A 10,363-nucleotide genomic window follows, 5' to 3' on the forward strand; every position below is an offset into this window, starting at 1 on the left:
ATTTAGGTAGCAGTCATTTTTGCATTTGACTCACAGATGTTTATACAACAATTATTTTCTAAATAGTAAAAATAGTTCTCACATTAATTTATATTTAAGAAATAATAATAATGGTCAAAAATTATGTACCAATATTCTATTGTCGTACTAGTTTTTTTTTTTTTCCCAAATATACCAGCACTGTAATTCCTTGAACTTGTACAACTTAATTTTACTTTTCACTGGAAAAGTTATTTTCTGGGCCAGATTTAGCAGTATATGCCTATAATACAAACATTTGGGAGGCAGAGAAAGAAGGATTATGAATGCCAGGCTATATAGGAAGACCAAATCTTGAAAAAAAAATTTGATACGTTGGAAATGTTGCATAGCTACTGCAATTATTTGTAGATTGGTTTGATATGAGCATAAGGGCTCTTAAACTGAAGAGAAGGCAACTAGAATGTGGTCAGAAATGGAAAATGACAATGGAAAAAGAGACTCAGGTGGTAAGAATTATGCAATTTAAATTTAATACTTTTAAAGGTAGACACACACACACAAAAAAAAAACAAAAGCAAACAAACAAACAAAAACAAAATAAAACCAAGCAAAATCTATAGCAAGTAAGTAAAGTAAGTAAGTAATCAGTGACCTGTTTTCTGCAGATGGAACTCAAATCTCTCCAAAATCCAATGATCAAGAAAGAAAATGTTCCCTGGGAATGTAACAAAATAACACAGTTTCAAAACACTTTGATCTTAATCAAGTGAAGTGAATGTTGTGCTTCCGGCCTACATAACTACATTGTAATAATTTGAGTTGTTTTGCATCAGTAACTCTGTGACAAATTGTTAGGGCTGTAACAGAATCCTAATACACATTGCAAAATCTAAATGAAGCAAATTTTGGTGGCAGAGTGTGGAGGCAAACCCAGCTTTCAGTTGGCTAACAAAGGCATTTCTTATTAAAAATATTGACCATTGATCAAGTATCTTAAAATATAAGACAACAACCCTCATTATAAATTGGAGACACATTCTAGTTAATGAGATGGACAAATTTAAAAGCCCCAGGTAGAGGGGTCCTCGGCACATTTAATGATTTGAAAGCAGATAAGAATGTGTACAACCCATAGTGACAAAAGCCACAGGTGCAAAAGATGAAAGGCTATTTGATCAATGTATTTCAAATTGTTAAAGCCAAACTAGATTCCTCATTTTTGTTGTTGTTTAGTTGGGAAGATGAAGTTGATAGATATTAAAAACAATCTAAAGAAGAAGAAATGTATTTTCTTTATTCATGTCTGTCTCACAATCTGTGAGTGTTAGTGTTTGTTTGTGTGTGTGTGTGTATGTGTTGGTGACTGTGTGCGTGTGTGTGTGTGTGTGTGTGTGTGTGTGTGTGTGCATGGATTCTAAAACATACAATGGTAAATATATTCAGAAAGTCCAAATAGAGAATTATAATATATGGCAACAATGTAGGCACTGAAAACTAATGATCAGTATCTATATTTTAAAGGTATAAAAAAAAGAAAGGGATTTGGTGTAAATCAAAATAAGTTTATATATTTTACTTAAACTAATAAGACATTCTTAGGCATGTTGATTTTCAATAGAATTAGACATTCAAGCTTCAGCTAGCCGACCGGGAAGTAGCTGAAGACCGGGCGATGGGAACTCTGGAGGTCTCGCTCTGGGGCGGACCCGAGGCTACCGTGCCCCCGCGGTAGAGCGAGCCTGGGCGGCGGGCTCTGGGGTCCTGAGGCATGGAGGGGTCTAAGGCGTCCAGCAGCACCATGCAGGTGAGCTTCGTGTGCCAGCGCTGCAGCTAGCCTCTGAAACTGGACACGAGCTTCAAGTTCCTGGACCGAGTCACCATCCAGGAACTTACAGCTCCATTACTTACCACAGCCCAGGCGAAGCCAGGAGAGACCCAGGAGGAAGAGACTCACTCAGGAGAGGAGCCATTTATTGAAACTCGCCAGGATGGTGTCTCTCGAAGATTCATCCCCCCAGCCAGGTGCTTACTAGTCCTCAGTCCCCTGTTTCTTGCCAGCGGCCAAGGGACTTTTAATTAAACCTAGGAATTAGGACTTGGGACCAGGTGATGTAGATGAATTATCATCTAGCCTTTTGGCTCTTTTAGGAAAGATGTGTTCCCTTATACATGACCTTTCAGCATTGTTTTTTTTTTTCTTTTCTTTTTTCCTCTGTAGCCATTCCCACAGTGAGAAGGGTTAGTACCACTAATGTTGAAGAAGTGAGGGATGCTGAGGGAGTGATTGAGATGGGTTCTTGAGAAGTTTTTTAGTAGTACTTGTTAGATGTTCAGGTTCTTAGTACTCATGAATGTAGCAGGTAAAAGTTGCTGTCAAGAAGTGTAATATTAAAAAAAATGGTCTTTCTTGATTCTCCTTCCTTTTTGCTGTAAACATACATATCAATTTTTGATGTCCCTTCTGTCTCCTTAGTCCATCCAGGCTAACCTGCTGAGTAGTGCCCCTGTGGAAGACCAGCATGGCCTTCCCTTAGGAGATAGGTGGCCCTGGGAGGTCCAGTTGGGCTAGGAGTGGGTATGAACCTTGAGGCCCCTCAGCCAGCGCTTGAGCAGTGCAGTAGGTAGAGGCGGCCTCTCTGCCCTCTCATGTGGCCATGGGCGGGGGGCTGTCTGCAGGATGATGTCTACAGAAAGCGTGAATAGCTTTACTCTGATCGGGGAGGCATCTGACGGTGGCACCATGGAGAATCTCAGCCGGAGACTCAAGGTCACTGGAGACCTTTTTGACATCATGTCGGGTCAGACAGATGTGGATCACCCACTGTGTGAGGAATGCACAGATACTCTTTTAGACCAGCTGGACACTCAGCTCAATGTCACTGAAAATGAATGTCAGAACTACAAACGCTGTTTGGAGATCCTCGAGCAGATGAACGAGGATGACAGTGAACAGCTACAAAGGGAGCTGAAAGAGCTGGCCTTAGAGGAGGAGAGGCTGATCCAGGAGCTAGAAGATGTGGAAAAAAACCGCAAGGTAGTGGCAGAAAACCTGGAGAAGGTCCAGGCTGAGGCGGAGAGACTGGATCAGGAGGAAGCTCAGTACCAGCGGGAATACAGTGAATTTAAAAGACAGCAGCTAGAGCTGGATGATGAGCTGAAGAACGTAGAAAACCAGATGCGGTATGCCCAGATGCAGCTGGACAAACTGAAGAAAACCAACGTCTTTAATGCAACCTTCCATATCTGGCACAGTGGACAATTTGGCACAATCAATAACTTCAGACTAGGTCGCTTACCCAGCGTTCCTGTGGAGTGGAATGAAATCAATGCTGCCTGGGGCCAGACAGTGTTGCTGCTCCATGCACTAGCCAATAAGATGGGTCTGAAGTTTCAGAGGTACCGACTTGTTCCCTATGGAAATCATTCATATCTGGAGTCTCTGACAGACAAGTCTAAGGAGTTGCCGTTATACTGTTCTGGGGGATTGCGGTTTTTCTGGGACAACAAGTTTGACCATGCAATGGTAGCTTTTCTCCACTGTGTGCAGCAGTTCAAAGAGGAGGTGGAGAAGGGCGAGACACGATTTTGTCTTCCATACAGGATGGATGTGGAGAAAGGCAAGATTGAAGATACTGGAGGCAGTGGTGGCTCTTATTCCATCAAAACGCAGTTTAAGTCTGAGGAGCAATGGACGAAAGCACTCAAGTTCATGCTGACGAATCTGAAGTGGGGTCTTGCTTGGGTGTCCTCACAGTTCTATAACAAGTGACTTATTCCCTAGGGGATGTTTGCCTTTAAGGTTTTATATTTGGTTTGGTTTGGAAGATGCTTTAAATTAAATCTGGGTGATATTAAACTACATGTTTACAATAAAAAAAAAAGAATTAGACATTCAAAGTAAAATGATAAAGCTTGGAAGTAGAATATGATTTAAATCAGTATGAAATTTGCAACATGTGGCTGAGAGCTGAATCATCAGTTTAAACTATGTTTAAAAGCCTGCAGTAGCATAGGGGACTTGAGGAGTAAGTGCCAATGGACTTGAAGTGAGGTGTGGCCAGTGTTACTGCAAAGGGGAACTACAGAAGGAAAGGTAAAGCCCAAGTGACTACAAAGTGATGACAGTACTAATTTGTGGATAAGGATTCTACCAAGGAACATAATTACAAAAAGGAAGTTAGACCATTTCAAATAGAGGTCATATCAAGCCCTGAGAATTAATGATTAAATAAGTCAATATAGATGTTCAGATCATTTGGAAATGAATTCTAAGCCAAATTCTTATCAGAATGATAACAATCAAAATAAGAATCACATTGACAGCTGCACTACAGCTCATGGAATTTACCTGTTTTTGATACCAGTATGCCCTGTTCTACTGATGTAGCGGGGACTCACGTGCTCTTATTGACATGTGAATTAACTGCTTAAACAAACACTTATGTTAATATGTGAATCTCATATGTTAATCACAAATCTGAGTAAACTAGGTCCCTGCTCTAATTACTAAGTGGTTAGGTACCAGACAACTAAGGTCAGACATTATTCAATAGAACTAGGTAATTAAACACTAGTTTGGTATATGTAAGTCGATGTTACCACAGTTTTAAGTTGTTTTTATGCTGCCCTTAGGGGCAAGCACATTTGTGGGCATGAGTGATATTTTACTGCCTTTGTAGTTGCAAGTATCAAAGTTGTGTGTTTTATGTATCTGACTATCATTAATACTACAATATTGCATCCTGTCACGGAATCTTTAAATTTCATAAGATACTTATGTTCTGAGAAATTTTGTTATTGGAAAAAGAACTTGGATGATAGAAAAATTTCATCAATACTAGTTTTCGCCACAGTTTATTAAATTTGGCAAAGACTGCACTAAATCTAGCCTAATAGGCACAATTTGATGAAGAAGGAAACATTCTTTTTGAGATGAAGCTGAGACCATTTCAAGGCCAGTGTATATTTATAACCCATCCAAACAACTTGATAGATGGAAGAGCAAAAGCCAGAAAAATCCAATAAAATTGTTACATCTAGAGTCAAAGCAAAAAATAAATCCTTGGTGACAGTAATATTAAGCTTATGCCACAATCTCAATGCATATATACTCCCAAGAGAACACATTTGAGCAAAACAGAGTGAAAACTTCAAAACACTAATGTGTTTTGCTATGGATCAAGGAGTTTCCTCTAGAGTGTGAAAACTTGGCTTCCTTTCATTACATTAAAGACAACAAGAAAAGCATGCTACAGAAGATTGCTGAGCTCTGCATTTCTGCATGTAAATTAACCAATTTAAACAAACAAAACCAATGAAATGTGATTCACCCAATTACAATTAAGACTAGCTCAATATATTTGGAATCAGCATGACACTTTTCCTTTGGACTACCACTGTCCCTAGAGAATTCAGCAGCAGTATAAAGGGTCAGGCTTATTCAATTATTAAATATCCCACTGGGATCTTGCTGGCTTTTCTGAGTAGAATTACAGCAATGAGAAATGTGTGAATGCTTGGTACTGTGCATATGTTTTCACCTTATCCATTTTTAAAATACTTGAGTAAAAAAAAAAATGCACCCTATATTTATTCATTGCCAATTTTTCTTTCATTCAGTACAGCGTGTTTAAATAACCAAACTCAGATTTTTATTATTCATACTTCTAGTGCATGTGTTATTTTCTTTGGTGTGGATCTGACAAATGTTTATTTGAATTCTCCTAATAAAAACCATGAATGTCTTCTTTCATTGGTTAATGTAGAAATTAATGATAATTATTCATGATAAATATTGCAACATTTAAATGAGCTTGAAATAAAATAAGATAATATCATTTTGTTCTACTTAAATAGTAGATATTTTGAACATTAAAAATCTGTCCCACAGGAAGTAGCAATAAACCATGTCAGGTAACTTAAAAAGATACTATATTCCTATTTATAAATTTTGATTATATTTAGAAAATATTTTAAAAAAACATTAAAATATGTGTGTTAGTGTTAAATGCTTAATTTATATATATATGAATGCACTGGATAATCTTTAAATGACGCTAGACATACTCATCTTTTCAAATACTTATCATTTCTCTATAATGAAACTTTCGAGTCTTTCCTTCCAAGTTTTTGCAATGCATGACTCATTATTTTTGAAAGTTCCTCTAATGTGCAATATACCAGAAGACCTTACTCTTCCCTAGGAATGAATTATTATATGTTTGGATCCACACTGCTAAGCTCATAGTCAGGTCCTGTGGAGCTTTCTATGAGGTCATGGAACCTGTAGGATGTGGGACCTACTAAAATATTTAGGTCCTGTGAGTCTGGCTCTTGATGAATATATTGAGACTATGAATATTCTATCACTCTCTCTATGTCTATGGACATCATAACTGAAATAAAATGGTATCATAAATTTGGTTAATGTGAGAGTACATTTGGTTAGTCACATTTTCCATAGTGATATAATCTTTCCAGAAAGCTTGACATAATAAGCAATGACTTCCAAACTTTTTTGTTTTCATTTTTTAAACATTTTATTTATTCCTAGACAATTTCACACACACACACACACACACACACACACACACACACACACACACACACACACGTATAGATAGATAGATAGATAGATAGATAGATAGATAGATAGATAGATAGATAGATAGATAGATAGATAGATATGGATTTTTGGCAGGCTCTGCTCCTAGCTACTGTGGAGTTTTGGTTGGCTTTGGCTAAATATCATCACCTTCCACTTTGGAGTTTATGAGTCAAGTTTTCTTTGGCCAGAGTGCTCTTTGTGCATGTCACAGCTCTTCTTTTCCTTAAAGTATGGCCCAATGCTTTTGGCCTTACCTGCCTCAAGTTCTCCCATGGGGGAACAGCTAAGCCTGGTACATTCAATTGAGGCAGGACCAAGTCCCTCCCTGCTTTATCAGGGGTGAGCAGGGTGTCTAAACATAATAGAATAATAACAGAATAATAACATTTGTTAGTCCTCTTATTTCTCTGTTAAGTTTCTGTCTGGTAGAATTGTCCATTGGTGAGAGTGCTGAGTTGAAGTCCCCCTTTCTTAGTGTGTGGGTTTGATGTGTGATTTAAGCTTTAGTAATGTTTCTTTTATGAATGTAGATGCCCTTGTATTTGGGGCATAAATGTTCAAAATTGAGACTTCATGTTGTTAAATATTTTCTGTGATGAATAAGTAATGGCCTTCTCAATGTCTTTTGATTAATTTTAGTTTGAAGTCTGTTTTGTTAGATATTAGGATAGTACACCAGCTTGCTTCTTAAGACCCTTTGACTAGAAAGACTTGTCCCAGCCCTTTATTCTGAGGTACTATCTGACTTTGATGTTGGGGTGTGTGTCTTGTATGCAGCAGAAGGATGGATTCTGTATTAGTATCTATTGTGTTAGCCTGTGTCTTTTTATACGTGAATTGAGTCCATTGATATTAAGAGATATTAATGACCAGTGATTGTTAATTCCTTTTTTGGTGGTAGTCTTGTACATTTTGCTTCTTTGGGATTTGTTGGTGTGGGATTATATATTGCCTGTGTTTTCATGGGTGTTTCTAATTTCCTTAGGTTGGATTTTTCCTTCTAGTACTTTCTGGAAGGCTGGATTTGTGAATAGGTATTTTTAAATCTGGTTTTATCATGGAATATTTTGTTTACTCTGACTATAATGATTGAGAGTTTTGCTGGGTATAATAGTCTGGGTAAGCATCCATGGTTTCTTTTTTCTTTTTCTTTTTTTTTCTTTTTTCTTTTTTTTTTTTTTTGGTTTTTCGAGACAGGGTTTCTCTGTGTAGCTTTGCCCCTTTCTTGGAACTCACTTGGTAGCCCAGGATGGCCTCGAACTCACAGAAATCTCCCTGCCTCTGCCTCCCTAGTGCTGGGATTAAAGGTGTGCACCACCACTGCTCAGCGCATCCATGGTTTCTTAGCGTCTGCATAATGTCTGGCCAGGACCTTCTAACTTTCAGAGTCTCCGTTGAGAAGTTGAGTGTTATCCTGAGGGGTCTGCCTTTATATATTTCTTGGTCTTTTTCTTTTGCTGCTATTAATATTTTCTTCATTCTGTATATTTAGTGATTTGATTATTAGGTGGTGAGGTTGGCTTCTTTTTTGGTTCTAGTCTATTTGGTGTTCTGTAACCTTCTTGTATCTTCATAGGCATTTCATTTTTAAGTTAGGAAATTTTTTTCTTCTATGATTTTGTTGAAAATATTTTCTGTGCCTTTGAGTTGGTATTATTCTCCTCCTTCTATCCACATTATTCTTAGGTTTGACTTTTTCATGGTGTCCCAGATTTCCTGGACATTTTGTGTTGTGACTTTTCTGGCTTTAGTATTTTCTTTGACTGAGTAATCTATTTCCTCTGTTGTATCCTCCATGCCAGAGGTTCTTTCTTCCATCTCCTGTATTCTGTTGGTTATGCTTGCATCTGTAGTTCGTGTTCTTTACTCAGATTTTCTATTTCCAGCATTCTCTCAGTTTGTGTCTTCTTCATTGTTTCTATTTCAATTTTCAGGTCTTGAACTGTTTCCTTCACCTCTTTAATTGCTTTTATTCTTGGTTTTCTTGACTTTCTTTAAGAGATTTATTGATTTCTTGTAGCGAGAGTTTTCCTGGTCTTGCCTGGCCCACAGTCAGGACAAATCTCTCTTACCTGCCAGTCCTGTAGCCACTCAGACCCAACCAAGTAAACACACAGAGACTTATATTGGTTACAAACTGTATGGCCATGGCAGGCTTCTTGCTAACTGTTCTTATGTAGAATCACTAGGTTCTGATGGTGTCATGTTGCTCTTTATGTTGTTGAATGTATTCTTGCATTGGTGTCTATCCATCTCTTCCTCCAATTAGTGCAAAAGGTGTCTATGTCTCAGGGAGCCACTCTTGGTCCAGTCTGAGCTGGTGGAGTCTGTGTCTCAGGAAGCAGCTGTGGTCTTGGAGGATGGATGGGTTTGGGGGTGGATTGGGACTTGTAGTTTACAGGGTCCAGTGGGGAGGGTGGTTAGACCTGCCTGCAGGAGTTCTCCCTGCTGGTCTGCCACTGGGGCTGGCATATGGGAGCATAGGTTGTACCCTGGGCTTAAATCCTAGAGGCTGGGGAGATAGGCTAAGAGACCAAAGACTCACCTTTGTGTCTCAGGGAACAGCTGCAGTCTTGGAGGATGAGTCGGTTTGGAGGTAGATTGGGGCTTGTGGTTTACAGGTTCCAGTGGGGGATGGTGGTAGTTGGTCCTGTGTGCAGGAGTCCTGCTTGTTGGCCTGAAACTGGGGCTTTTAGTCCAATCAGAGCTGGCAGAGTCTGAGTCTCAAGGATCAGCTGAAGTCTCAGAGGATGGGTGTGTAGATGAATTTCTAAATGGTCTTTTTAAATAAAAAAAAAAAACATGGAGCCAAATATAGGGGTGAAAGCGTTAGAGATCAAGGAAATAGTGAATAGCCACCAACGTTACCTCTCCAGCTCTGCAGCTACCAAAAAGTGAGTTACTTCCTGTCTACCATGCCTTTAATACCTTGCTGTTCTGCCCTCTCATTGGCTCTTAGCCCAGCTACCTCACTTCTTTGTCACTTCCTGTCTGTACAGACCTCCAGTTCTCCATGGTTGGTACTGGGATTAAAGGTATGTGTCACCATGCTTGGCTGTTTCCCAGTGTGTCCTTGAACACACAGAGACACTGCCTGTCACATGATCAGATTAAGAGCATGTGCTACCACTACCTGACTTATGTTAATGGCTTGCTATTTCCTCTGATCTCCAGGCAAACATTATTTATTAACAGAAAATAAAATATCACCACATTTCAGCACAAATAAAATATCACCACAAGGGTGGGTTTGGGGGGATGGGTGGGCTGGGGTTTGTAAGTCTGGTGGGGGTAGTCAGGCCTGTCTGCAGGAGTTCTGCCTACTGATCTGCACCTGGGTAGGGTATGGGGGCACTGGTTGTATCCCTGGGCCTAAAACCTAGAGGCTGTGGGGTGATAGTCTAAGAGGGCAAAGACTCACCTTTTGGTCCAATCCTAGCTGGTGAAGTCTGTCTCAGGAAGCAGCTGCGATCTTGGAGGATGAATGAGTTTGGGGGGTAGATTGGGGCTTGTAGGTTACAGGGTCGGGTGGGGGATGGTGGTAGTCAGGTCTGCTACAGGAATCCAACCTGCTAGCCTGAATTCCAATTTTTTTTAAATAATAGTTTAAAATGTTTCACAATATTTTATATATTTCCTTTTAACTGTTGAGAAAATAATAAGGGGAAAATCTCCACTTGACCTATAATAAAAATTTACATACATGCTTGTATTTAATTGTTATATTAACTTTAGCAGGGATTTCATATATTAACATAGATGTCCCTTTTACAT

General features: G+C 39.1%; 1 protein-coding gene across 1 annotated transcript; it reads left to right on the forward strand.

The window, feature by feature from the left end:
* The first annotated feature begins 1,621 nt into the window (after window positions 1-1,621).
* LOC102919008 (beclin-1) lies at window positions 1,622-3,866 on the forward strand. Its single transcript, XM_042285398.2, has 2 exons — window positions 1,622-2,004; window positions 2,659-3,866. Exon 2 carries the CDS (start codon window positions 2,660-2,662, stop codon window positions 3,749-3,751), a length of 1,092 nt encoding a protein of 363 aa, XP_042141332.2. The 5' UTR covers window positions 1,622-2,004; window position 2,659; the 3' UTR covers window positions 3,752-3,866.
* Window positions 3,867-10,363: the final 6,497 nt, after the last annotated feature.

This window comes from Peromyscus maniculatus, chromosome 9 (genome assembly GCF_049852395.1).
Source record: "Peromyscus maniculatus bairdii isolate BWxNUB_F1_BW_parent chromosome 9, HU_Pman_BW_mat_3.1, whole genome shotgun sequence".
Taxonomy (NCBI): Eukaryota; Metazoa; Chordata; class Mammalia; order Rodentia; family Cricetidae; genus Peromyscus; species Peromyscus maniculatus.

What these genes read in the sequence shown, in the direction of transcription:
- LOC102919008 (XM_042285398.2), top strand. Translation starts at nt 2,660, where the DNA reads ATGATGTCTACAGAAAGCGTGAATAGCTTTACTCTGATCGGGGAGGCA.